The 27,671-nt window shown below is 36.4% G+C and overlaps 2 protein-coding genes and 1 long non-coding RNA gene across 4 annotated transcripts in view; all 3 read left to right on the top strand.

Moving 5' to 3' along the window:
- The first annotated feature begins 165 nt into the window (after positions 1–165).
- Positions 166–5,623, top strand: Mrgn1 (Mahogunin ring finger 1). The gene is made up of 8 exons (XM_065345776.1): positions 166–341; positions 429–700; positions 802–920; positions 1,029–1,237; positions 1,316–1,503; positions 4,373–4,530; positions 4,619–4,849; positions 4,929–5,623. The coding sequence occupies exons 2-8, from the start codon at positions 613–615 to the stop codon at positions 5,136–5,138; spliced, it is 1,203 nt and encodes a 400-aa protein (XP_065201848.1). The 5' UTR covers positions 166–341; positions 429–612; the 3' UTR covers positions 5,139–5,623.
- Positions 5,624–13,129: 7,506 nt separating this feature from the next.
- The window catches only part of chas (chascon), a 39,591-nt gene continuing 25,049 nt past the window's right edge, over positions 13,130–27,671 (top strand). Inside the window, exons 1-7 of one of the 2 annotated variants that reach the window (XM_065345706.1) lie at positions 13,130–13,522; positions 14,785–14,950; positions 19,475–19,511; positions 20,792–20,961; positions 21,944–22,120; positions 22,250–22,480; positions 22,556–22,926. In XM_065345706.1, the coding sequence (XP_065201778.1) occupies positions 14,810–14,950; positions 19,475–19,511; positions 20,792–20,961; positions 21,944–22,120; positions 22,250–22,480; positions 22,556–22,926 (1,127 nt within the window). In that variant the 5' untranslated portion in view covers positions 13,130–13,522; positions 14,785–14,809. Of the gene's footprint in view, positions 13,535–14,784; positions 14,951–19,474; positions 19,512–20,791; positions 20,962–21,943; positions 22,121–22,249; positions 22,481–22,555; positions 22,927–27,671 lie in introns of both variants that reach the window. The other variant, XM_065345697.1, reaches the window with a different exon arrangement.
- On the top strand, positions 23,010–27,152 carry LOC135832476 (uncharacterized). The gene is made up of 2 exons (XR_010556320.1): positions 23,010–25,167; positions 25,264–27,152. It is a non-coding gene; the product is annotated as an uncharacterized LOC135832476 (long non-coding RNA).

The raw sequence follows: 27,671 nt of genomic DNA, 5'->3' as shown, positions 1-27,671 counted from the left end.
AAATTAAAAATTTTTGAATTTGGACTTGTTTACATGCATCTTTGACCAGCAACAAAACCGACAGGGTGTTGTTATTTTCACACTCAATTCGTTCGGTCGCGAGTTGGATGAAGGTGAAAATAACAACACCCATTAGGGTTTTTGTTTGTATTTATTTTGTTTTTTTGATAATGAAAAATATGATAAAAAAAATAATAATTTTTCAGAAAAGTGAGCATTTAAAAAAGTTAATTATTTAATTAAAATATTTCTGCGTTAACGCTTATAAAAATTAGACGTAGGAATAATTGTGACAAGAAGTTGGTGTGATTGTTGACGAACTCGCAGTTGTGATAAATTAGGTATTACAGACATAGATATACGTGTCAATCAGCTCCATCGAATCATTGTATGTCACGATATGTGTGTAATTTTTACGAATGTTTCAGTTGCGAAAATTGATCCTTGCAACTTGTAATATTCAGATATCGATACCGCGCATCTGTTCTGCATCATGAAGGATTCCTCGAGTAATCCTCAAAATGAGAGGTATTTCCTACGTTTTTGAGTTCTGAGCCCTGAGGCAATTACCCCAAACCTGAAACCTTGGTACAGTATCGCAGTGCCTGGATAATGGGCGCGTTTACTAGTCGACAAAATGCGAGAAATGAAGAGACGGATTTGTTATCTAATCAGGCTTACAGATATCCTACTAAATCAGGTATATTCAGTCGATAATAGCGCGCTGTCGAGCCATTTGGATTGAGAGCATCCGTTTAAATAAGTTGAATTGATCGTGTTTGCATTTTGTTCCGTTCGCAGGGAATTATTTTTCAAATTATTTCATAATGGGAGGAGAAAAATTCGACGCGCCTCAACCGGAGGCCTACTTGTTCGGCGACAACATGGATCTGAATTTTCTCGGCAATAAACCCATTCCGGTAATTTGATTTCCAGTACTGTATTGTCGAGTCGTATTGGCTCGCTCCATACGTCATCTTTATGTAGGTAAGGTTGTATTTGTGATAATATGTTTGAAATATGCGCAGTTCCCGTATCCTCCGCCTCAAACTGGTGATCCTACTCTGCCGCTCAAGTGCTTGGTGAACGTTAGAAGAGAATCAGTGCGTTTTGTTCGCGTTAACGATCCTCAAAAGAATACTTCGTATAATGTGGAATTCACTTTCGACACAGATGTTAGGTGCTCGATTACAATTTGCTACTTTTGTACCGAAGAAATTACGTTGAATGGTATCAAGTACGTGTTCGTAGTATACAATATACATTATAAGAACTGTATCTACGATATTTACGTACCTATGTACCTTATTTTTAGATACGTGTGCAAAGACGAAAAACTAACGTCCGACGTGTATTACTACAAACGTGGCGCTAATCAGCAGTTTTCGCAAAGTGGACATTGTTTCGATCCCAGTTCGCATTCGGACCAAGATTTATTTTATAATTGTGATAAGGATGTTATACCCGTAGCTATTCATTGCATAGCTCTCGAAGGACTGGAAGGTAATTAAAATTGCGAATTTTAATCGTATCTAGTTGAACTGCGATATGAACCTCTAACCTCTACCTACTAGCAGAGATGGGTCGATTCGAATCGCGGATCAATTTTGAGTCGGATTCAGTAAAGGATTCAAAATGAATTGAATCTGATTTAGTCGTCAATCAGTGGGTGTTTTCAAATTTCAAACCCAAGTAAGGACCAGTGGTTGAGACAGACAGTTTTTCAATCATTGGGTGTTTTCAGACTCAAGTAAAGACCTGTGGTTGAGACAAGACCCCGTTTCAATGAGTGGGTGTTTTCAGCCCCATGTAAGGACCTGTGGTTGAGACAGATACTATTTCAATCAGAGTGTGTTCAGACCCAAGTTAGGACCAGTGGTTGAAACAAACACTGCTTTCAGGGTGCGTTCGGGCCTAAGTTAGGACGAGTGGTTGAAACAAACACTGTTTTCAATCAGTGTGTGTGTTCAGACCCACGTTAGGACCAGTGTTTGAAACAAAAACTGCTTTCAATTAGTGGGTGTGTTCACTCAGAACCAAGTTAGGACCAGTCGTTGAAACAGACACTGTTTTCAATTAGTGGGTGAGTTCAGATCCAAGTTTAGACCAGTGTTTGAAACCAACACTGTTTTCAATCAAGGTGTGTGTGTTCAGACCCAAGTTAGGACCAGTGTTTGAAACAAACACTGTTTTGAGGGTGTGTTCAGACCTAAGTTAGGACCAGTGGTTGAACCAAACACTGCTTTCAATCAGTGGATGGGTTCAGACCCAAGTTTGGACCAGTGGTTGAAACAAAAACTGCTTTCAATTAGTGGGCGTGTTCACTCAGAACCAAGTTTGGGCCAGTGGTTGAAACAGACACTGTTTTCAATTAGTGGGTGAGTTCAGACCCAAGTTTAGACCAGTGTTTGAAATCAACACTGTTTTGAATCAGTGGATGGGTTCAGACCCAAGTTTGGACCAGTGTTTGAAACACACACTGTTTTCGATTTGTGGGTGAGTTTAGACCCAAGTTAGGACCTTTTCTATTAGTGGGTGTGTTCACTCAGAACCAAGTTAGGACCAGTGGTTGAAACAAACACTGCTTTCAGGGTGCGTTCGGGCCTAAGTTAGGACCAGTGGTTGAAACAAACACTGTTTTCAATCAGTGTGTGTGTTCAGACCCACGTTAGGACCAGTGGTTGAAACAAACACTGTTTTCAATCAGTGTGTGTGTTCAGACCTAAGTTAGGACCAGTGTTTGAAACAAAAACTGCTTTCAATTGGTGGGTGTGTTCACTCAGAACCAAGTTAGGGCCAGTGGTTGAAACAGACACGGTTTTCAATTAGTGGGTGATTTCAGACCCAAGTTTAGACCCGTGTTTGAAATCAACACTGTTTTCAATCAGTGTGTGTGTTCAGACCCAAGTTAGGAACAGTGGTTGAAACAAACACTGTTTTGAGGGTTCGTTCAGACCTAAGTTAGGACCAGTGTTTGAAACAGACACTGTTTTGAGGGTGTGTTCAGACCTAAGTTAGGACCAGTGTTTGAAATCAACACTGCTTTCAATCAGTGGATGGGTTCAGACCCAAGTTAGGACCAGTGGTTGAAACAAACACTGTTTTGAAGGTGTGTTCATACCTAATTTAGGACCAGTGTTTGAAACAGACACTGTTTTCAATCAGTGGGTGTGTTCAGACCCAAGTTAGAACCAGTGGTTGAACCAAACACTGCTTTCAATCAGTGAGTGTGTTCCAACCCAAGTTAGCAGGGGTTGAAACTATTAAAAATCCAAAAACCAAAAATGTAGGAAATACCAAAATATGAATCTGTTTTGTGGAAAACTGAAAACCAAAAATAAAAAATATTTGATCGAAACCAATTAACCAAAATCCAAATTTAAAAAATTTAAAATTTTTTGAAACCAACACTGTTTTCAATCAGTGTGTCTGTTCAGACCCAAGTTGGGACCAATGTTTGAAACAGACACTGTTTTCAATCAGTGTGTGTGTTCAGACCCACGTTTGGACCAGTGTTTGAAACAGACACTGTTTTCAATCAGTGGGTGTGTTCAGACCCAAATTAGGACCTTTTCAATCAGTGTGTGTGTTCAGACCCACGTTTGGACCAGTGTTTGAAACAGACACTGTTTTCAATCAGTGGGTGTGTTCAGACCCAAATTAGGACCTTTTCAATTAGTGGGTGTGTTCAGACCCATGTTTGGACCAGTGTTTGAAACAGACACTGTTTTCAATCAGTGTGTGTGTTCAGACCCAAGTTAGGACCTTTTCAATTAGTGGGTATGTTCAGACACAACTCAGGTCCAGTGTTTGAAACAGACATTGTTTTCAATCAGTGGGTGTATTCACACCCAAGGTAGGACCAGTGTTTGAAACAGGCAGTGTTTTCAATCAGTGGATGTGTTCAGACCCAACTGTGAATCAGTGTTTGAAACAGAAACTGTTTTCAATCAGTGGGTGTGTTCAGACCGAAATTAGGACCAGTGTTTGAAACAAAAATGATGGAATGCAAGCAGTTTCACTCCGTTTTATCTGTAATCTCAGAAAGCTTTTCAAAAAATGCTACAAAATCTGTGCGAAAAATTTTATGATTTAATTTTGTCAGATTTTGCTGTTTAGGAACTTCTATTTTTCAAAATATGCCACAAAGTCTGTCCGACATATTTTATGATTTCATTTGTCAAATTTTCATTTTGGGTCAGCAATAAGTAGATCAAAAATAGCAATATTGAATCAGATTCTGAATCGGGTTCATTTGAAAACTGAATCGCTGATTTTGAAACGGATTCAATTTTTTGATCGAATCGCCCCATCTCTGTAGTCCGTACTCTGTACTAGCGCATTCTTTTACACCATGTTTGCTCAATTGCAGAAGGGCGTCAATCACATACCACATATGCAATTATCGAACGTCACGCTGACGATTCTTTCTCCCTCAAAGCGTTGAAACAGAAATTGTTTGTCGACGGACTGTGCTATTTGTTGCAAGAGATTTATGGAATTGAGAATAAAATCAACGACGTCGCCAAAGTAAGTCGAGCGTGTTTCTCTTATTGACGAATTATTGTAGTACAGTATTATTCATTTCGCTGTTTTTTCTTTCCCTATCCTTCTGTAGGAAGGCACCGAAGAAGAAATCGAAGACGCGGGCCTGGAATGCGTTATTTGTATGAGCGATATGCGAGACACTCTGATTCTACCCTGTCGACATCTTTGTTTATGTCAAGCTTGCGCCGATTCGTTGCGTTACCAAGCGAACAACTGCCCTATCTGTAGGTCTCCGTTCAGAGCGTTATTGCAGATTAAAGCGATGCACAAACTCTCCGAATCATTGGCTTCCATTACCGAAGTAAGTTTTAAGCATTGTTTTATTATTTCGTCTACGATCGTGTTCGTACTCGACTCTATCGAATGTTTTGCTTGCGCAGATGAACGACGGAATTCCACCTGGTTACGAACGTGTTTCGCTGATAGAAGCGTTAAACGGACCAGTATTTACCAGAAAGTACGCTACGCTGGAATCGTCGACGCTCGAGCCGTTACTAGACTCGTCGAGCACTGCCAGCGTTATTCATCCGGCATCAGTCACAACTGTTGCCGCTGCCGCTGCCGTCACCGCCACAGGCAGAAATAAGTAACGAAAATGCTGACTGAAACGTGTCAAATTGTATTTTTATTTCATCGCGAAAATTTTCAGCCAACGTATTATTTATTGTTTTGCTGCCACTTTTTATAAAATTGATCGCGGCGACATTTTCAAGTTTTTATATACTGTTGAAAATGACGTCAAAATTTGTAAGAGAGAAAAGCATCGACAGAACGGCGCAATAATACGTAAATATCGCTGAAAACTCGCTTCGATACTGATTCGTATCATTTCATCAGATCTAATCTGCATGGTCTGTGAAGAAAGCGTAGAATTTTTCATTTTGAAAAGTTCTCGAAAAAGGCGCTCCGGCAATTTTTGAAAATCCAATTTTTCAACAACTTAGCCCTCGCTTCGCTCGGAATTGTTTATATTTTGTGTCTGATATTTTGAATTATCGATTAATGAATGTATCGTTCAATTTTAAGTCCCCAAAGATTTGTGTTTTGCACAGTGAAATATAGTTTTCCCAATAATTCCATGTTTGTCTTTTTGTTTTTGTTTCTATTTATTTGTTTGTGTTTTATTTATGTAACAAAACAGTTCTAAAACTTATTTAAAGTGAAATTTGTTTGTATTTTCTTTAAATAAACGCAGGCTAGTGTAAATCCGTTCTGTTGTGTCTGATGTGTTGCATATGTGGTACGTTTCCAGGAGTCTGCTGAGTTGAGTAGTGTTTGATTGTTGTATGTATAATTGACGAGTGTGTAGATAATGCCGACTTGCTCATATACCTACTTGATATCATTTTTTCCCCACTTTGATACACCAATCTCGCAGTGTTGGTTGTTTAAAACTCGATTGTTTAAAACATTGTTTAAAACAGCTATTTTAAATGCCGAGAAAAAAACATTGTTGTTTAAAACATAATTTCTATTTAAAACTGTTTTTATTGTTTAAAACTTGTTTTTTTTGAGACCTCGTTTTTTTTGTTTTTTTTTCAATTATTTCAAGATTTTCGACCATAGAATTATCAAAAAAAAAAAATTATGTTTTTTTTACACGGATTTTACAGAAGTCCATTATCTAAACTATGGATTTTACAAGAATCCATAATCTGAATTCTGGGACTGCAGCTGGATTGACAGTTCATTTCTGATGAAGTAAAATCTAAAATCCATTCCTATAATCTACTACCCCAGTAGATTATGGATTTTCAATTTTTATCTGCTTAGGTACAATCTGGTAAAAACACAGCCGGATTTTCAAAAACTTATTTTACATTATTTTTTTGTAATAAAAAAATTCAACATTCCATAATCTATATAGATTATGCAAAATTCATAATCCATAGGTACCTAAACCTGAAGGCAATATACTTTTTGAATTTTATTTACATTTTTTGATTGAACAAGAACAATGAAATCAAACAAAGTTATGGAGTACCAAAAAAGTCTGAAAAAAAAACAAAAAAATTGAATCTGAAACCACATTTACACTTGAAAAAAACAAAATTTTTTGTTTTAAACGTGTTTTTAAAACGTTTAAAACACGTTTAAAACAGGTCAAATTTTACACTTGAATTTGGGTTTAAAACAAAAGATTTTTTTTAAACATACAAAAAAAACTGTTTTTTGTTTTATTTCAAAAAAAACGTTTTTTTTTCCAACACTGCAATCTCGTTGTGCTTTTAGATAGGTATATTTTTCAAAGTGATTTACTCGTAGTTCAGAAAATACGTGACTATTTTAGCTTCGAAACTTTCGGCCTGCTGAGAAACGACCAACGATACCATCCACTAATTTTATTACCATTTACTAAACGGCGATCCACTAGTGGTAGAAACCGTGGGGCACCATTCCGTTCTGTTCCTGTGGAAAGGAAAGAATTTGAATGGATTTATAGAGATAGCAGTATGATTATGATTACCGCTACGGCCATACGATTAGGACGATCGAATCGTTTTGGCGAGAGACGCGACGAAAGACGAACAAATATCAAGGGCTTCCACTGCCCACTTGGGTTTATTTTCATCCAAAATGTGGATATTTGCGAGTGCGACCCGACCTGCGCCGCGTCGCTCTTTCAGACGACAGACATCGGACGTCGTCCTGCCAGCGGATACATAATATGTAAATTATTAATTATTTACTCACTCATTCATACGTACCTCTACCTACCTACTTGTAACCAAATCGACCGAACCCGAATGTGTATACTTTGTATTTAGAATGAGTATGACTCGTGCGATCGCTGATCAATGATCATTGACCAACGAGGTGAATGTAGTTCACGAGATCGCCATTAAGCAGCGCTAATATTATCGAACTGTGTCTGTGAATTGTGATCGTAGATTTAATTCAAGTTGTATTTGTTAACGTTGTTAATAAACCACCAAATTTCGCGTAGGCGTATAGGTATTATGTTATTTCGAGTGTATTTATTCGCAATTTTAACATTCATTTTCTCGTGAAAATTCTATTCCAGTGTGTCCTTGTACTTGTTCGGAAATGATTTTCACTGACATTTCCACATTTTGCAGACCATTGAAAAATTAATTACATATTGTGCGATCAGGTGGGGGGAGGGGAAGGTGTGATAAATTTATTCGAGCATCATCATGAGTGCCAAATATTGTTAATTTAATAGGTTTACTGAATTGTGCCTCTTTTTTTTCAAGCACGACTGTAACTATTTATGTGGTCAATAGTCGGAGGGCCCGTATAAGGATCTGGTGCACCCCCCCCCCCCCGTGGCTGACCCTAGGGGACAATTTTTATCTTAAAGATCTTAAGGAACATTTCTAGCTCTTGTCCTCAAAAAAAGGTGGCCCTACTTACAAACTGGCAGCCCTTTTGATTGACAGGTCAGCCAAAATCGCAGATTTTGTGTTCCAACATGGGACTTGCACGACGTTTTTTTAAAAGGACAAAGGTAGATCGAAATAAGAGCAGGCAAAAAAAATTCATCACCTGTCAACATTTCAAGTGATAAAGTGCCTCTTTCGATTTTTGGTGAATTTTCTAAAATAGATTTTGGCCAAAAATGTAAAATGTGGGGAAAAAATCAAAATTTTACCAAATTGGTCTACAAAGCTGAAATTTTGGATATACCCTATTTTCGACCTGCCAAATTGATTGGAAACGGTTTCAAATCGTTTTGAACAGTTTTGGAGCCTCCCGCAGATTTTTGAAACTCGAAATTCTCACAAAATTTCATCAAATTGGAGTTGGAAAGCCGAAATTATTCTACAAATTAATTTCAATAGGTACGCTAATTTCGGCTTTCCAACTCCATTTGATGAAATTTTGAATAATTTTTTAATCCTCCAGGGCTCGTTACTCATTTTTTCCAAAAAAAAAATGTGGCTTAGTAACCTAAAAAGCTCATGGAATTAATTTGTTGACTTAAAAAAGTCCTCAAAAAGGTAACAAAAAAAGTGACAAAACATGGGCAATACATTTTAATAATGCTGAAAAAAAATTACCAAAAAAAACAGAACTTTCTTTTTTAATCAAAATTTGAAAATGAAACTCGATAGAAACTTGTCTAATTTCAGCAAAAAACCGGACATTTTGGCAATTACTGCCTAAACAATCTTTTCCCCAATTTTTGCCAAAAAAGTTGATACATATGTGTACAAATATTTTGTAACTTTTTGATTGAAAAAACAACGATTTTTCCGGCAATTGTGGGCCAAAAATTGAGAATTTTCGCGATTTCTGGCAATAAATACGAGAAGTTTGACAATTTCAGCAAAATAAAAAGAAAAGTTTTTAGAAATTTCTAGTGAAAAAACGACACATTAGAACTATTATTGAAAAAGAGTCAGAGTTTTCCGATGCAAAAAAAAAGACACTTTTTAGCAATTTTTCGCAAAAAAAAAAAAAGAAAATTCTTGCCAGGTCAGGCGAATTTTGCTATTTTTTTTTTACAGAAACCGAGACTTCGACAATAATTGCAGTAAAAGGCAAGGGCTTCTTAGTCATTTTTAGCAAAGAAGCGAAACATTTTTTTAGCAAATTTCCGAAAAAGCGAGATTTTTAAATGATCCGCATAAGTCATAACTAGAACAGGGATTTTTATGCTTTGCACATTTTTAATGAACTAGAAAAAGAGCATACCTACCTAACTATTTGATAAGATCTCCACGAATGATGAAATTTCCTGATGAATGAACGCATATTTCAGAAGAAAACTTGCATACGTAAGTATTAGGTTTGTTTTTTTTTACACGGATTTTGGCAGATTTAAAATCCACGATAATCTGCTAGGATAGTAGCTTTTGAAAATGGATTTTGGATTTCACTTGAAGAGAGAAGACTTCTGATGTTTTGAAAGTTGTTTGTGGTGGGGATCTAAAAAGTGCTTAAAAAAGAGATTCAAAAAACGTCCAAAAACCCAATTTTCGAGAATCCGTGTATAAAAAAACATACTTATTTTTGAATATTTGAGCATTCTGCCATTCTCTGGTATTTTTTTGCATATCAACGGAAATTTTGCAAAAATTGAGATTTTCAAGACTTTTTTTGTTCAAAAAATCGCAACACTGCTTTTGAGAAAAAATTTTCTTAATGTCATTAAGTAAATTTTTTCTCAAAATCATTTATGAATTTTATGAATTTATAAATGACTTGTTTTGCCTATTTTTAGAAAGAAAAAATAATTATGTATTTTTTGATTTTGTTTTGAATTGAGAGTTTTCATGTTTTTCAGCTTGAAAAATCCTTTTCAGAGATAGGTACGTTACTCAATCTGAAATTTTTGCATATTTTGGGTGAAAAAATTGCATAAAATATTGCATATTTTCATCATACTTCTGTATAAAAATCCTAACTCTACTCATAACTCATAAGTTGACAAAATGCAAGACTTAATTCAGCAACTTTTAGCCAATTTTTGACAAAAGCGACTTGCGAAAAATTGTCTGAGCAAAGTGAAATTAAATTAGGTAAATTTTTTCATAATGACTTATGAGAAATGAAAAAAAGTAGTAGCAGATCAGGCTTTTCCCACCTTAAATGGGGTGGGAATGACCTAGGAAGCTGAAATTTGGATATGTTGTTCACAATGGCGTTACTCACCAACGGTATGAATTTGGACCATTTTCATCAATTTGGGGCCAAATTGTGCTTCTCCAAAAAAATGACCTTTCTGTAATTTTCAACTTTGACCCTTCCAACTGCAGGGGTCAATTCTAGCTTCCAAGAGAACCCCATTCCCCAAGTTTGATTTTATTTGATTGATTAGAACCGGTTCCAGGTCATAAAATGTAAAAAATCACCATAGTGCTGAAACGCTGAAACTTGTAAATAAAAATGTCCTTGCCTACCGTAAATAGCCCTATTTTTTACAAAAATTTGGCTGAAAATCTAGTTTTTTGACTCTGGAAGGAAGTAAAATGGGTTTGGAAGGCTGAAACCAGCAAAAGGCACTTCTGATACATCCTCCCAATGTACTGTGAAAATTTGGACCCTCTAGGTCAATACGGAAGGGAGGGGGGCTGTAGGGTTTCCTAAAGGTCGAAAAACATGTAAAATGGCCAAAAATCCACTTTTTTTTATCCTGGAGAGGGATCAAATAGGGTTAGAAAGTTGAAACCTGCAAAAGGCACTTTGGGTACATCCTCCCGATGTACTGTGAAAATTTGGACCCTCTAGGTCAATTCGGAGGGGCTGTTGGCTTTCCTAAAAGTTTAAAAACATGTAAAACGGCCAAAAAAATCAACTTTTTTGATCCTGGAGGGGGATCAAATAGGGTTGGAAGGTTGAAACCTGCAAAATACACTCAATTGGGTGGAGATGACCTAGGAAACTGAAATTTGGATAATATGTTGTTCACAATGGTGGTCCTCACTAATGGTATGAATCTGGACTCTTTTCATCAAGTTGGGGCCAAATTATGCTTCTCCAAAAAATGACCTTTCTGTAATTTTCAACTTTGACCCTTCCAACTGCAGGAGTCACTTTTAGCTTCCAAGAGAACCACATTCCCCAAGTTTGACTTTAATTGATCAATTAGAACAGGCTCCAGGTCATAAAATGTCAAAAAACATGTAAAATGGCCAAAAAAAATCACTTTTTTGATCCTGGAGAGGGATCAAATAGAGTTGGAAGGTTTAAACCTGCAAAATACACTCAAGTGGCACCATCCCATTGTATGCTGGACATTGGGGCTCCTTAGGTCAATTCTAAGAGTGGGGTGGAGTCAAAAATAGGGTCAAAATCAGGGTTTCTCCACCTTAAATGTGGTGGGAATGACCTAGGAAGCTGAAATTTGGATATGTTGTTCACAATGGCGTTACTCACCAACGGTATGAATTTGGACCATTTTCATCAATTTGGGGCCAAATTATGCTTCTCCAAAAAAATTACCTTTCTGTAATTTTCAACGTTGGCCCTCCAAACTGCAGGGGTCAATTCTAGCTCCTGGAAAAACTCCATTCCCTAAGTTTGACTTTATTTGATCGATTAGAACCGGTTCCTGGTCATGAATTGTAAAAATCACCATTGTGCTGAAACTTATAAATTAACTGCTGGCCTACCGCAAATAGCCCATTTTTTACAAAAATTTGGCTAAAAATCTGTTTGAAGTAACATTTCACAAAATTCCCTGAATTTTTCAGACCGACCAAATTCCCTGACTTTTCCAAGTTTTCCAGCAAAAATGTCATTACGGATTTTTGTCTAATTTTGAAATTGAAGGGGCTAGAAATATTTTAAAAGAAGAAATGAGAAAAACGGGTTTTTGATCTTGGAAATGGGCAGTACTTTGGAAAGCAAACAAATTTTGTCATTTTTGAAATTGAAAGGACCAGAAATATTTTTGTTTCTTTTAAAATATATTTCTGAAATTCTGAGCCCTTCAATTTCAAAGTTAGGCAAAAATTCATAACAACAAAATTTGTTCATTTTCCAAAGTAAGCTACTACCCACTCCCAAGGTCAAAAATACGTTTTCTGCAATTTTTTCAATTCAGTTGTCCCTTAAATTTCAAAGATAAGCAACTTGTCCATATAACGTTTTTTTTTTTCAAGTCATACTCGGTTATACCCAAATTTGGTGTTTTAGACATCCACTCAGTGACTTCACCAGAAACCGCGTGTATTAGTGAAATGTTCCTTGAACTTGTTCCTCTAGGTACGTAATTCTATGCTACTTTATATTCTGTGTCTGCCACTTGCGAATTACAGACCGTTCCAAGAATCAGACTAGAAGCACTACTGCAAATTCTGCGGACTGATCCCAGATCCTCTAATTCTATGCTACTTAGTATTCTGTGTCTTCCACTAGCGAATTACTGAACGTTCCAAGAAGAAGCACTACTGCAAATTCTCAAATTCTGCGGAGTGCTCTTTGATAGATTCGCTCAGCATCTCAAACGTAAGCATCCGCGACTCCGCGTCCGCGTCTGCATCCGCTTCCAAAGTCCGAATTATTGCGAGCATTGCCTCTGAACCGCGCCGCGCCGCCACCATTCAACCCTACCCAAATTGATGCGCGTCGCGTCACCTTCTACCAACTAGGTACCATACAGTCATACGCCATCACCTTCACCATACAGTACCTACGTTTGTCTTGTATGTACTGTACCTCATACATATGTACCTGTACGTGAACGTGTACCTAACATACCTGGCTACGTAGTAGCCAATTAGCCAGTTAGCCAGCTATAGTCGCGCGATTTGGCGATGGAATGGCGCCACGCCTTATCGTATCGCACCGCACGCCACTCTACACCAGCTTGCAAGGTAATAGGTAGTATCAAGTTAGTATGCAGAGTACATTACAAGCTATAGAATCGCGAGCGAGGGCGAGAGCGGAGAGCCGATCGAACCAGAAGGCTAGGTATATTCATATACGAGATTACGTCGAGTTGCGAGTTCAAAGCCAAAGCTGTATAGCCATAGCCAATCCCACTCACCCGCGCCGCGCCCGCCAACCAGATTCATTCTACCTATGATTTTTATTCTTTCTTTCTTTTGGAACGACTGCGACGATGACGATGACTATGACGATGACGATCGTGTCCAATTACGCGTAACGCAAACAAGCCAGCTACAAGAAACACCATACACCATACGCCATGCCATAGACCATAGACCAGTCAGCAGTCACCGCATAGTCAGTTAGTCACATTAGAGCTTAACGCCGAGCACGAATTTGCGCCTTGTGTGCGTCCTGCGTCCGATCCGATCGAATCGAGTCGCGAATTGAGTTGTAATCGCTTTTCCGCAATTCTCACTCAACCAGTTAGCCCGTTTACGTTAATTTTTTTATATACGTATTAAACGCAATTAACGTCGAGTTTTAATCACACTTATTCGGGCCGGAACGTGTGTTGTGAAGTGAAGTGAAGTGACGTGAAGTGAAGTGAAAACGTTGACGCATCAGCATCAGAGTCGCGCGACTTGTGATTACCACCTCGCCACATATGGTTAGTTGAAAGGTATGTACCTACCTAGTGTATTTACCAAGCACCTTGATAAGTATTGTCACTTGTCGGTTCCCCGCCTACGTCTGTGCTTTCAAGTTGCCCCCCTTCCCCAACGCCGATCTACCTACCTAACCTGCCTACCTACGTGAAAGCTTCGTTGTTTTGTTATAAAAATTTGTGGTAGCTCAATGGGGTTCGTGTAAAACTGTTTGCAATCACTCGAGAAAATAAATTCAACAACTACTGTATGGCTTTGATTTGCCAGCAGGTTTCCTTGTACAGTTTTGATCTTCTCGTTTCCTCGAATTGATGTTCTGAAAATCGGCGAAGTCACCGTGTTCGGAATACGGTGATCATTAATTATGCGACCATATTTCTCGTACACTGTCCTCTTACTCGATTCGAATATCATAATTTACATACCTACTATTCTAGGTACAACTTATATTAATACTACGAATTGAAAATGTAAGTATTTCGCTCAAATTTAGGAAAAAATAACGTCACTTGGGATTTCATTTGAATAACGGAGTCGTTTTGGCAATGTTTTGTTGCAATGTGATCGAGAGTCGCGAGATAAAATCTATTCGTACCTGGCTACCTGCGTATTTTGAATGCATTCGTTGAGGGTGAAAATTTGAGAGCTTAAAAAACAAAATTTTCGAAAATATGCACTGTAGGTAGGTACTAGGTACCTACTAGTTCGATTGAGGGCTGAAGACACATACAAAATTCTGAATTCCATGTATAGTCCGATTACGAACTCGTGGAGATGGAATAGGTATATAATACTCGTATATGGATAATAATGGACACGTTTGGCTGTGTACCTAACTCGGTCATTCCTTTTATGGAATGCAGTCTTCGCGCCACCGAACAACCTTGTTCGAGAACCGTCGTCGCGCCGAAAAGAGATGAAATGAAAATAGGTATTGCAGACTGTGAACTTTTTGTAGCCTACTCGAAGGGTGCCTTAATTCAGGGGAGGGAAATTCTTCTCACCCCTATAGTAATCGCAATAATTGTTGCAATCTGCAACCATTGAGTCGTCAGTTGTCGAGTCAAGTATCGTATCCACTCGTAAAGCTAAGGCAATGGCAATGGCATTGGCAATGGAATATTATGTACATACCTAGGTACCTAAGATTCATCGATAGGTACTTGGCAGTTGGCTTAAATGTGATGTGATGTTGTGATGACGTCGAGCTAATTTAACGAATACAATACTTACTTACGTACATTCATCTTTTGTTGTTTTTCAGAGTAAGGACGACCGACCGACCAGCCATGACTCAAGTACTCAAAACTCCGATCTCATTTTCCAGCACTTTACCAAAGGCTGGCGCTACCACGAGTACTAATACAGCCAGTGCCAGATCCATCAAGCTGTATGAAGCGAAACCACCTAGCAATCTTCCATCGAAACCGGTACGTGTACGAGTTCAGTACGCCTGCTGAACGACTACTGTCTACAGTGCGGTGTAAATTATAGCCTAAATTAAGTACGTGGGTAGCTGGGTACTTACATATGATAGGTATTACGAATATTACAACCGCGCTGTCTTGTTCAGCGTTGGCCGAACTTTTTCAGCTAGGTACCACTAGTACTAACTATCTATACCGGCGACCCACTGCTCATTTACTTCAATTTTGTAACATGGTAAATTGTAATATTGTATCGAATTCCGTATGCCGAACGCCATTGATTTTGATTTTTTGTCTCTCTTTTATCGGCGTTGGTCTATACCAGCGTTTAGTTCCCCGAAATGCGTGAACATAAACGATCTACTTATTGCTTCTAAGTACATCATAGTATCTGACAGATATTTTTTTTTGTTGTTCAAAAAAACACTTTTTTCACAACCATTTTTCGATCGAATTTTCAGAAAGCTCTCCACTCGACCACCCCTCCCCCTCCTACATCCCCAAAAAATTAACAAACTCGACTCCACATTTTCTAATCAATAGTTCAACCCTTCAACACTCAGGGACGAGGCCCCGAACGATTTTTTTCGGGTTACGGGTTTTGGGACTTGGGCTTTCAATCAAAAATGTATTCGGTCTTGGACTTGGATTATAGGGCCGGGAAAATTTGGGTTTGGGTTTCAGGGCTCAATGTTCAGGGCTTTTCGGGGCTTGACATTGTAATTTTAAAGAAAAGTACGTAAAGTAAAATCTTATTTTATTTTCTGTTAGAAAAAAAATATTTAAGGTCAGATTCCGAATTTCTGAAATTTTATTATTTTTTGCCTAATTTGCAAGCAGACTGGCAGAGAACTTGAATGGTCTAATGGGGATTTTTATCAATGTGCTTAATCCTTTCGCGCCGGCTGGGACAGCATATGTCCCAGCAACTTTGAACAAATCTGCTGGGAACTTCTGGGACACATTTTTCCCGCGGAATGGGTCCCATCAGTAGAGTAAAGTGTCAGGAATCGATTGAGACCACTCCCAATTTTTTCGCTCGTGTTATAGCAACACTGTGAATTATTTTTTCCGCAAAAACGTGTTTTTTAGTAAAAATGTGAAATCTGAGCAACCAGTTGGTAGTAATTAAAAATGTATTGCAAACACAGGGAGTAATTGTGCCCGGCAACGAATTTATATTTGAAAATAGATAAAATAAGCTACATTGTGGTGTAAAAAAAATTAATTTTGATTTATTTTTGAGGGAGCAAATTCAAAAACAAAAACGTAAATACCTAAGTTTTATTCGATAATTTTTTGATATTTTTGAGCTGTTTTGGGTGTTATTTTTTCAAGAAATTGAAAAAAGGACGATTTCAGTCTGTCAGGAATGTTTTTCTGCATATTATGTCCAAATTTCATCGAATTTGATGCATTACTCACAGAGAAATCCTCTGTCAAAGGAAATTGATGTCTCAATTTTGGTAAAATTTCATGAAAACGTCAATTTTTTGAAATTTTAAGATTTTATTAGCAAAAGTGTGTTTTTTGAAATTTTTTCTCATTTGCATCCAAAATACAAATTTTTCATATGACTTTTTGCATACTGGAATGATATTATTGGTATTGTCCCACTTGTCCCAGCAATTTTTGCAAATTTTAAGCACTGCTGGGACATATGCTGTCCCGGGACAAATTTTCAAAGTCCACGGCTGGGACATGCATGTTCCCACCTCAATATCTTGAGGGTGAGTTGAGGAAAAAATCTGTAACAAACTTATGTTGCTTAGAGATGCCCAAGGAACGATTTAATGTAAAAAAATTGGAGGTGGGATGCAAAACCAATATTCGGCGCGAAAGGGTTTTAAATCCTCTAGTTCTAGCTCTCAGAATCTGTAGCCTGTAATTGACTGAAATTGACTGAAATTTAAAATAGTCACAAGTTCTTTGAGATAGTTTGCTCAAACCAGGTCTGTACATGTTTAAAACACGTTTAAATTGAAACAAATGGAAAAAACAGTGTTTTAAACAAAAAAAAACGTTGAACACTTTTTTTTTGTTTAAAAATTTTTTTTTTAAATCAAATTTTCTTGTTTCTTTTCGATTACACGTTTCTTGTGCAAAAATGGAAAACAAGAAAAAATATGAGAAGTGGAGAATAGAGCCTAAAATATACTGTCATTCTTGGTAATTTTAAACACTTTTTTCAGTTTTTTAATAAGAATTTTATTTTTCATTTTTGTTTAAAACAAAGAAAAACAACTGTTTTAAAGCAAGAAAAAGTAACTGTTTTGAAACAAACTAAAAAATACGCTTTAAACGAAAAAAAAGGTTCTTATTTTTATTTTTTTTAAAATACATTTTTCTTTGAAATCGAATAGTACCTAGTTCTTTTTTTTAAAAAAGTAGAATTAAAATTGTTTGGAATTTTTAATAATTGTCCAAATTTTATAAGTATCATTTTGTAACGAACAATGAACTACATATGTATGTACCTACTGAATATGTAGGTACCAAAAAAACGCTAGTTTGCACAAGCTTGACTTTTGAATGAGATGGACAGATAACACAGACACAGTAATTACAACAGTAATTTAATACAAGCCTGGAAAGCTCATCCGAAAAGCCCTGATCACGGTTCGGGTTTCAGGTCTCACATTTTAGAGCTTGGACATTCGGGCTTTAAGGAAATGATCGGGGCTTTTTCGGGTTTCGGGTCCTGGTTCTGGTAAAGCATATTAATCTTTTAGAAGCTTCAAATACATATAATATGCTCAATTCGATTTTCATACAACTTTTTAAAATACTCCCTTCCGATTGGTCAATCAAACAAATCTACCACTTTTTCATAGGGAAGCCGTTTGAACTCACACTCTTTGATTTGAGAGAAATCAAGCTGAATAGAAAAATAAAGTCTTAACCCCCCCCCCCCCCCCGAAAATCCAAATCTCAAGTGGTGAAGTTCATTTTTGAATTTTGGAAAATTTGAAAAATTCAAAAAAGCTGTTTTCAACTTTTTCAAGAAATATAAATTTGTCTGAACAAAGTGAATCAAATGTGAATACCTACCTAATTCCTTCAATTCAACTCCCACACCACACCTCAATAACTTCTAGTTTTGGGCCATTCTGCAGCTTCCACTTCCAGGCTTGCCAGGTCAAAAGTGAATTTTTAAAACCAATTCAAATATTCGAGAAAAAATGAAAAAAAATCAAATTTTCAAACAACATCTAAAAGACAAAACGTGAGCAACACATTTTAATGAAGATGAGAATGTTTGAAAAGAGCATTTCAAATTGAAATGTTGGACCATTTTGCAACTTTTTGGTAAGAAAACGAGATTTTTTTGGAAATTTATGCTCCTGTAAGTGAGATTTTCTTCCAGCAATTTCTAGCAAAAAAAAATACAATTTTTGGAAAAAAGCGAAAAAATCAAAGGCTGCTTTTTCTGGATTATTTTTTCAAATGTAAGATTTTTTAACGGGTTTACTAAAAAGCGAAAATGAGAATTATGATCAATTTTTGACAAAAAGCAAAAATTGGTCTTTTTAACGAAGAGTAAGCTTTTTTGGCAGTTATTGGCAAAAAACACGATGCTTTGCAATAATATGTAGTTGAGAAAGCGAAAATTTTGGGAAAAAGATGAGAGACTTTTTGGAATTTTCTGCAGAAAACCACAGTTCTTAGCCATTTTGCTAAAAAGGTAAAATTCTTGTGAAAAAGCAAGTTTTTCGCCATTTCAGCAGAAAACAAAACTAGAGTTTTTTTGTTGAAAAAATCACAACTTTTTCCATTACTTTTTTCCAATCAAATTTTCAGAAAGCTCTCCACTCGACACCCCCTTCCGCCCCACACACACTCTCTCTCTCAAAAAAATTAACAAAGTCAAATTTTCTACAGGGACATTTTCAAAAAATTGAAATTGGAAAAAAATTGTACATACACAAAGTATTTTTTAATCTCATCAGAAATGAACTTTTTTCCATTGATTTGAAGGTTTTTGGAGCATGTTTGAATTTTTTCATTTTTTCACTACCTGTTTTGACTAAATTCACTACTTTTTTGCTAATTTCACTACCTGTTAGATACCCTGGTGCTAGTACGAGTAATAGTACCAATATGGACGAAATTAGTCAAATACGAATTAGGTATCTACGAAGTACAAACCAACAACAGTGAGAAAGGTGAAGACAATCATTGGAAAAAGAAAAATGCTAAAATGGTGTAGGTGGGTAGAGAGTACAAGTACTTACATAGGTAAATTATCAAAATCATTTTAAAAATATGCAACCGGATGATGATCGTCCGTTGGATGGAATGCTATAACATTCCAGGTCTCGCGAAGTCCATAAATTCTTTGCCACTGTTATAACGTTTACATATGTACGAGGCCTATCGGATATTAACTCGTACTACATATTAGAGAGTAGAGACCCAGTACTATAGATTTTGCATAATTTTACGGGCTTTATGTATCTGTCTATAGATACGCTTTTGTTCTTCTGACAAGTGATAGATAATTGTTTGCTTTTTGTTCTCTTGCAGATTGATGCTGAAAATTTGTTGGCGACTACTAAAGAAGGTGAGTTCTACATTTTACCCAAGTATATTTTGTACATTCAAATATACCTACCTACCTACCTACCTACCTACGTATCTATTACACTATACCTAGTAAATCTATCAAAAATTGGATACTTTTTGCCTCAAAATAGGTTATGCGTTAGTGTACGAGGGTAGGTACTTGCCATTGGCATCGTGTCAGCATTACAGAATGTGTGAAACTTTGATTTGAAATTTAAATATTATAGGTAAGTAGCAATCTTGGTAAAAGGAAGCGAAAGTTAATTTGGACGGTTTTTAGACCACTTCTTAGAAAATCTGAAATTTCCAAAATATTACATACATATTAAAAATGGGGTACTAAGTAGGTAAATTCAATCTCAATTTTCAACAACTCAATTGGGTAAAATGTGCGAAAATTTCAATTTTTAAACATCTACTAGGCTGCTCCAGAACAATGTACCATTCGAAATGGTTCGAAACCGTTTCTAATCGATTTGGAGGGTGAAAACAGGGCAGACGCCAAATTTCAGCTCTCTTGGTCTAATTGGTAAAATTTTGATTTTTTCTTCATTTTTGACCCAAGTTTGATTTTTTTAAAATCATTAAAAATCAAAATCGTTTGTCAACTCAAAAATTTGATCCACTGTTTTCAAATTTGTATTGATAAAATCAGATTACCTCAATTCAAACCTGATGGACAATTATTTCAGCTGATTTTCAAATTCCGGAATTTTAGATTTCTTTTTTTTTTGATTGATCGTTGAAACAAGGGGTCATTATTTCCATTCCTTCGTTGGTATTTAGCATTTTGCCTTCCATCAAGAATAGTGAAGAAAAAATAGTTGGAAATCGAACGTTACAAAGAAATTGCAGTTTAATTTACGCGCTCGTATACCTTTACCTACTCGTCTCGTACCTACGTACGAGTATGTGTCCCTGCTCGTATTATCAATTATCATGAACATCACGTACACGTAGGCTATAGCCTGCTGAGTGTGAGTGTGAGTCCTGATGCAGCATCTGACATTTCAATGTCGCATTGTCGGCGCAGTCGTCAGTTCCTCGAGCGAGGTCGAATTTCAATTAAAAAATGCGTATTTTTAATACGTATGTAGATACGAGTACCTACGATTAGTTCTACTCTACCTACAGTAGGTACCTATGTAGTCTACATAAACGTATACTCTGCCTCACACAAAATTTCATTACCTATACACAGTACTTGCTTGTATTTTTATTTCACTTGTATTTGACTCGTATTTTATTTTATTCTATTTTTTTCCATGCCACGCGCAGAGGAATGGGTAACAAAGAAAAAAACTGAACTAACCACCAAGAAGCAAATAGAAACTCGAGTTAAACGCCAGGTCGTACTGGAAGATGGCAAAGTGGTTGAAGACTCGGGACCTATGGTCACCACCAATACCACCGAAGATACTGAGAAACAAGAGCATCAACAAACTGAAGTAAGACGCCAAACGCCATCAACACTAATGTTCATAGGTAGTAATAATGGAAAAAGCAGCACTTTTTTGACAAATTCTGACAAATGATAGGACTTTTTGACAATTTCTGCAAAAGCTGTACTTTCAGACTATTTTGGCTACCACAAGATTTTATTGACCATTTCAGTATGAAGCAGATTTTTTGGATAACTTATCAAAAAAAGGTCTTTGGCTACAATATTTTGTTAAAAAAGTAGAACTTTCTGAAAAAGCAGGTTTTTTTTGATAACTACAAAAAAAATTAATTTTGACAATGATCTGGCAAAAAACAAGACTTTAGGATAATTTTGGCAAAAGCAAGAATTTTTTCCAATTTTGGCAACAGGATTTTGAATATTTTGGCAAAAGCAGGAGTTTTTTAAAAGTTTGACAAAAAAAGAGATTTTTTGACAATTTAGGCAAAAACAGAGCTTTGCAGACAATTCAGGTAAAAAACATAACAAGGACTTCTTAGGATAATTTTTGCAAAACCAGGAATTTTCAAAATTTTTCTATGTACTAACAAACTTTGTTGGTCATTTTTGCAAAAAATATTAGGACATTTTTGATAACGTCAAAAAATGTATTTATTTTTCCGACAATTTTGGCTAAAAACAAGGCGTTTTTTTGTCAATTTTGACAAAAGTTGCGATTTTTTAAAAATTTTGTTTAATTGGCAAAAGTGAGAATTTTTTGACAATAATTCTGGCGATAAGATTTGTTGAATATTTTGGCAAAAAAAACAGGTGTTTTTGGCAATTTTTACAAAAAGTCAAGTTTTTTTATAACTAATTTTGGCAAAAACAGGAATTTTAGAAATTTTGGCTAACAACAGGGTTAGTGGTGTTCATTTTAAAAAAAATATTAGGACTTTCCAAATCTGGGAACAGGACCATTTCGCCTATTTTACCTGAGGATACTTTTTTTGACACTGACACTGACCACTGGTATTTGTATATTACAGCACCGGCAAGTTGGCGATGATGAACCATCGGCATCGGCATCGGAAGGATGGGTAGCCGTTCCGGATTCCTCCGGGTTAGTCAAACAAATCAAAGAAAATAAGGTTAAAAGCCGAGAAGAAACAGAAGAGCGTTTAGAAACAGAACATGTTCAACATTTGGGTGACATAACTGACGACGTAAGTTTTTGTTTACTCATTATGTACATATTACTCATTACTCATTAAGGTTTGCAATTTCAAATCGAAATTATTATACGGATTAGGGTTTCGAGTAGGTATACTGATTTTTCATTTTGTTTTTCGCAGGCTTTTTTGAAAGCGGTTCAAAGTCAACGAAATGATGTGCGATTAGCACTACGTCAAGGGAGTAGCGAATTATTGAATACGACGTCACTGACGCCGTCCAACGGGCGAGTAGTTCATCATTCTTTGAAAAATCGAAAAACAGTCGATAAAGAAGATACGAAACATTTGAGCCGAGTGCAAAACGACGGAAGACTGATTACAGAAGCCACAACTGTTACCGAACACGAGGAGGTTGGTGTCCTACCTACTGTACTGTGTATTTTACCTACCTAGTAGTACCTCTAATCGTAATTCGTAATCGTACAGGTGAATAATATGGCCGAACCGGACGACGAAAGCGGCGAAAATGCCGAAGAAGATTACGAAACGCACGAAAAAAGCAGCCAAAGATACAAGAAAAGCAAAGAACAAGATTTGATCGAGTACGTAGCGGATGGCGTTAAAATGGGACAGCAAGTTCGCTACGAGGCGGAAAACGTGGAAGGCGATCGACACGGAAATGCGGATGGTCTGAAAACGCAGCCTCTCGAATGGGAAAGTCTGTCGGAGCGGGTTCGAAGGATGCGTATAGAGAAACAGCTCAAGCTACAGGAGGCCGAAAGAATGGACGCGTTAACGAGAAAACCTTTGAATGCGGATCAAGAAGAGCGAACCAGGAAGACGGAGACTTCGAAATGGTATGGTAAACTGATAAATATGTATAGGTACTTGGGTGACAATGAAATACTCGGGTGGGGGGGGGGGTTTCATTATTGTTTTACAGCACACCTGAGAAATGTGCAATGAGGTAGTAAAAAAAGATCCCAAAGTTTTGTTCCTTCAACTTGATTTTAACCAGTGTCTCAACGACCCCAAAGTTTAAAAAGTGATGTCCCAGCGCAACCTCACAAATTCCACCACAAACGCGCCGTGGAGAATTCGTTCTATATACCCAGTATCACAACATTGGGGGGGGGGGAGGTGGCTTGTGAACATAATTCCTCCTTGGTTCATTGTATGTAAAATTACTAACGCCAAATTCGAGTAGTAGCTTGTGTTTCTTGTGCTCATAACATAAGTCATAATTATTTTTTTTGATAGGTATGTAAGAAGTCAAGACAATGTTCATTTGATTGGAACTGTTGCTGACCAATCAAAAGTCAGCAAGCTACTTTCAAAAAGTTGTTTTATCTTATAAAATAAGGAAATTGAACATTTCTATTCATGATGGTCCGAAATAGGTTGTGAATTTGTGCTCAGCATCCTGTCAAAAATGTCAGATACCAAGGAGTGACATATCATATTGCATTAAAAAATTAGAACTATGGGTGTCTACCAAAATTTGATATTCAAAAATCGCGACTTTTCGCCAACTTTTCTCTTCAGTATTACCCACTTACCCCTCAGTTTTCAAAAAAAAAAACAAAAAAAAACGGGTTTCTAAGAAAGTTTCCACTTTTTTAGAGAGTTTTTCAGTTGTCCAAAAACAGTTTTTGTCCACTGTACTAAAAAAATATGAAAAAAAAATTGAAAACTTCATTTATATTATTCAATGAAATGAATATTAGGTATTTATAGGAAGTACTAAAATAAAAAAAAAATGGATTTTAAGGGGTGTGATTTAATACCACGACAAAAAAAGGGCGTCAGCACGACAAGCATAGGCACTTTCACGCCAGAAAAATCATTACCACGACTAAATTGGAAATTCCCTACAATAAATCGAGCTTACCACGACATAAAAGGTATTCCAACGACAAAATAATGTATCAAACAACGAATTAAAAAATTCACGACATTTTATTACTTTCAACTGCTATAAGTATAAGACAACGCACGACAAAATTTTTCTATCAAAAACAGGCATTTCACCGACAGAAATAAACGTTTAAAAAATATTAAAATGATACCAAAAAAACGAAAGTAGGTATGTAAGAAATTGCTGTTTATAGAAGTAATGTTTTGTCATTTGTGGACTTTGATGGGCGAGAGGGCGACCCATCTTCCTGTTTTGACCTCAGGGACAAAGCGAAAGGGGGCTAAGGGGAGACAGTTTGCCCCCCTCCAAAATTTCAACAATATTTTAGTTCCAGTTTTCAAAAATTCAAATTTTTTACAATCATGTATTCAATTATCGTTTGGTTGCCGACAAAATCGCCAATCTATCCTCAAAATTCTCATTTTTTTCCCAAGCTTTTGCCCTCGCTTTGCTTAGGCCAATTTGGTTCTCTTCTACTGAGTTACAATTTCACTCAAATTTTTTTGAAAGAAACCCTCAGTTGATTATTTGTCAACATTTGTACAAAATGTAATTTGTAATTGAACTGATAATGTTCCTGTCCTGTATGAAATTATTTTGTCATGAATACTGCTTATCTCGTTATTAAATCGTAGTCGTTCATAAATACTTTATTGTCGGGCGTCATCTGGCGTGGAACTTCATCATCTTTATGAACGAAGAAATGCTTGTCTTTATGACGCCCTTTTTCATCCTGCAAAAAATTTTTCCCCGATTTTAAGTCTGCACTATTTTTAGCGACTTTTTGGTAAGAATTGTGACCATTTCACAACTTTTGCAACCTATTTTCAAAATCGTCACTTTTTTGAGACTTTCGCGACTTTTGTAACCTGATAAACATCCTGCTATTCTATGGAAATTGGCAAAAATTGAACAGAAATGAAACACGACATACTGATACACAAAATACAGAAGTCAAGAAAAATGTGGACAGTTTGGATTTGTTATTTGATATTGCTCATGCTGAAGCTTTAAATGTAATCAAAGTTAATGAAGAAAAGAAATCGTTGATGATGCAATGGGAACTAGGTCAACCTAGATATATTCCAGGCATTGCTTATGCGTTACTGAAGAAAGAAAAACAGCAGGCACTGAAACAAAAAGCAGACACTGAAGCACAAATCACAATGCAGTAAAATGGGTAGGTAAGAGAAAAGCATTTCATCTGTCTAGATTCATTTCTCAGAAATTATTCCAACTTGTTAATTTAGTTGTATTTTTGATTTTGATTTTATAGTTGAAATCCCTGCTTTTTCCAATGCTGGAAGTTCAGAAACAGGAGATTAAAAATTTACTGAATTTGGAGGAATTGATCCGAATGTTCTGGTTCCACTGGCAAAACAAAAGTTTTCAACACCTCAACTTTGCATTGCTCTTAATAGAGCAAAGGTTAGTGGTTGAGATGCCACACATACTGACAGCATGTTTAGAAACATTGGGAAAAAATTCGGAAGAATATATTCTCAACAGAAAGTGATTCCATGAATTCCGTATTGACTCTCGATTTTGTTCTAATATTCAAAATTATTACACCAGATTTGAACGTTGATGAAAAAGTTGGCCATCTGCCAGTTGCAGTTACTGGACTATATTTAGATCAGCCGTTGGGAGTTCCTGAAATTTGATCATCAACTGCATGCTAAAATGGCATCTCCCATCTACAACTCTTTAGAAAGTTGGAACCTCTTTGGAAAAGTACATGGTTGATTGGTTGTGTATTTGATAAGTACAATGGCATCCAACAGTGGTCGCATAAAAGGAGCATGGACCAGGGACATTAATGGAGCAAAATCTTGGCTGAGAAATATTGTTTCTTCCTTGTCGTCATCACATTATGGAGCTCATTCTCCAAGCTGCAGTCACTGAGGCTAAATTATATGTCCCATCAGGTCCATGATATTCTTATTTTCAAAAGATTTAATGAAGCCTGGTCTTCAATAGATACACAACATACTTGATTGGTCCTCACTTCATCATTAATCAATATTTGAGAACATATGACTGTGTTTTGGCTAGAAAAAATCAATGAAGATCATTAGAGGGAAGATAACCAACAACTTTTGCAATTAGGTACCTAGTAATTATTGTTTTGGGTGGAACTCTACCTGATGAAGAAATCACAATACGCAAACCAGGAGCATTTGTCAAAAGATATTTATTGCTTGAAAATATTTTGATTTGATTTTGGGAACAATTCTGCTTATCTAAACCTGAGAAAGCTGCTTTGGTACAAATATAGGTACTTCTTAGTTCCCTGTTATAAAATTAAAAATTTTTGTGAAGCCATGGAGTTTGGCGACTGATCCCTTCTTTGCCACAATTAAGTAATGACATCAAATAATTGAGAAACCTGCTGAACTTCTAACAGGAAAAAAGAAAAATTGCTGAATACTGCCCGAAGAAAATTCTGAATCATCTCTATGGTATCTTAGAGAACAGCGGTTACATTTTCTTCATGCATGATGATATACCTGTCAAAACCAGGAAAAAATGGGACAAATTCTTCTGGATAACTCATTAGACAATTCCAAGTATGTTCAAGAATCGACTTGTAAAAAACCATAAAATTCCACCATCAGATCCGCCTTCCTAGATGATGATCTGTCTGAAGTTTTATTGAGCAGTCATAATCCTGCTGTCTGTTCCAAAAATTGGAAATTGATTCAGTTTTTTAGAATTTGAATCCACTGGTTGGAAGAATAACTCTAAATATTTAAACGGAAAAATTAAAGTAATGTCCCTAAAAATTGTAAATGAGGCTGCTGAATTACTTAGCTGTGAAACTTATGGAGGACTTCAAATCTTCAATAATAAAATTACAAAAAACGAGAATCAAAAACAATTCTTACTCCAGGTAAGTAAAAATGAAGCAGCAAACAGGTAACATAATTAATATGAAAATCTGGTTTTCATTAATAAAGTCATGTTCATTCAATGAAAGCATTGAAAGCAATTTTATATATCCTTGTAACTTTTTGAATTGTTTGCAGGTGGTGAAGAAGTACAGTCAATCATATAAAAACAAAAATAGAAGTTCATTGAAAGCTCGGTATTTTTTTGCAGCCGAATAAAATGTTTGAAAAATTGTGTTTTTTGTAGTATGTTTAAATATAAAATTTTAAAAACTGTTTCAAAGTTGATGAAACAAAAACTGACCTAATTATCACAAAAATACAGCATAAGTTTATCATTAATTCATTGCCTACTCCAATGCACTTCTTTTTCCACCACACATCGCGGTGAAACTGGTGAGGTTACGCTCAGGTTTTGTGGTCTGGTTACTCCAAAATCAAGGTCTTTGTTTTGAGCTTACAAATGATCCGGTCCGATCATTCTGTTTGATTTTTTCCTGCCTTTTGTAGGCCAGTCTGGTCCAGTCTTGACTGGAAATTCTTATCCTGGTCATGGGTCAGCCCAGGTCCGAAAAAGAGTCTTCATTTTCAAGAAAAGAAAGATAAAATCTTCCGACTCATTAGATGAGTTGAAAAAAGGCATCTAAACTGGCATTGAAATTTTAAAAAATTGGATGTAACTGGGGTCCGAACCGCAGTCATTGGTCTAGGTCTGTTCTTGGTATTTTTTCTGAAGAGGATGATCTGTTCGATTAATATTGACGTAGGTACCTATATGGTATTTGTTTTAGAG

Source organism: Planococcus citri, chromosome 1 (genome assembly GCF_950023065.1).
Source record: "Planococcus citri chromosome 1, ihPlaCitr1.1, whole genome shotgun sequence".
Classification (NCBI taxonomy): domain Eukaryota; kingdom Metazoa; phylum Arthropoda; class Insecta; order Hemiptera; family Pseudococcidae; genus Planococcus; species Planococcus citri.
Note: the sequence above shows the minus strand (reverse complement) of the source record. Positions and strands in the feature narration are given on the sequence as shown.

Coding starts and splice junctions, on each gene's coding strand:
- Mrgn1 (XM_065345776.1), top strand. CDS start 613: ATGGGCGCGTTTACTAGTCGACAAAATGCGAGAAATGAAGAGACGGAT. Junction 701..801: donor CAGATATCCTACTAAATCAG/GTATATTCAGTC, acceptor TTCCGTTCGCAG/GGAATTATTTTTCAAATTAT. Junction 921..1,028: donor TCGGCAATAAACCCATTCCG/GTAATTTGATTT, acceptor AAATATGCGCAG/TTCCCGTATCCTCCGCCTCA.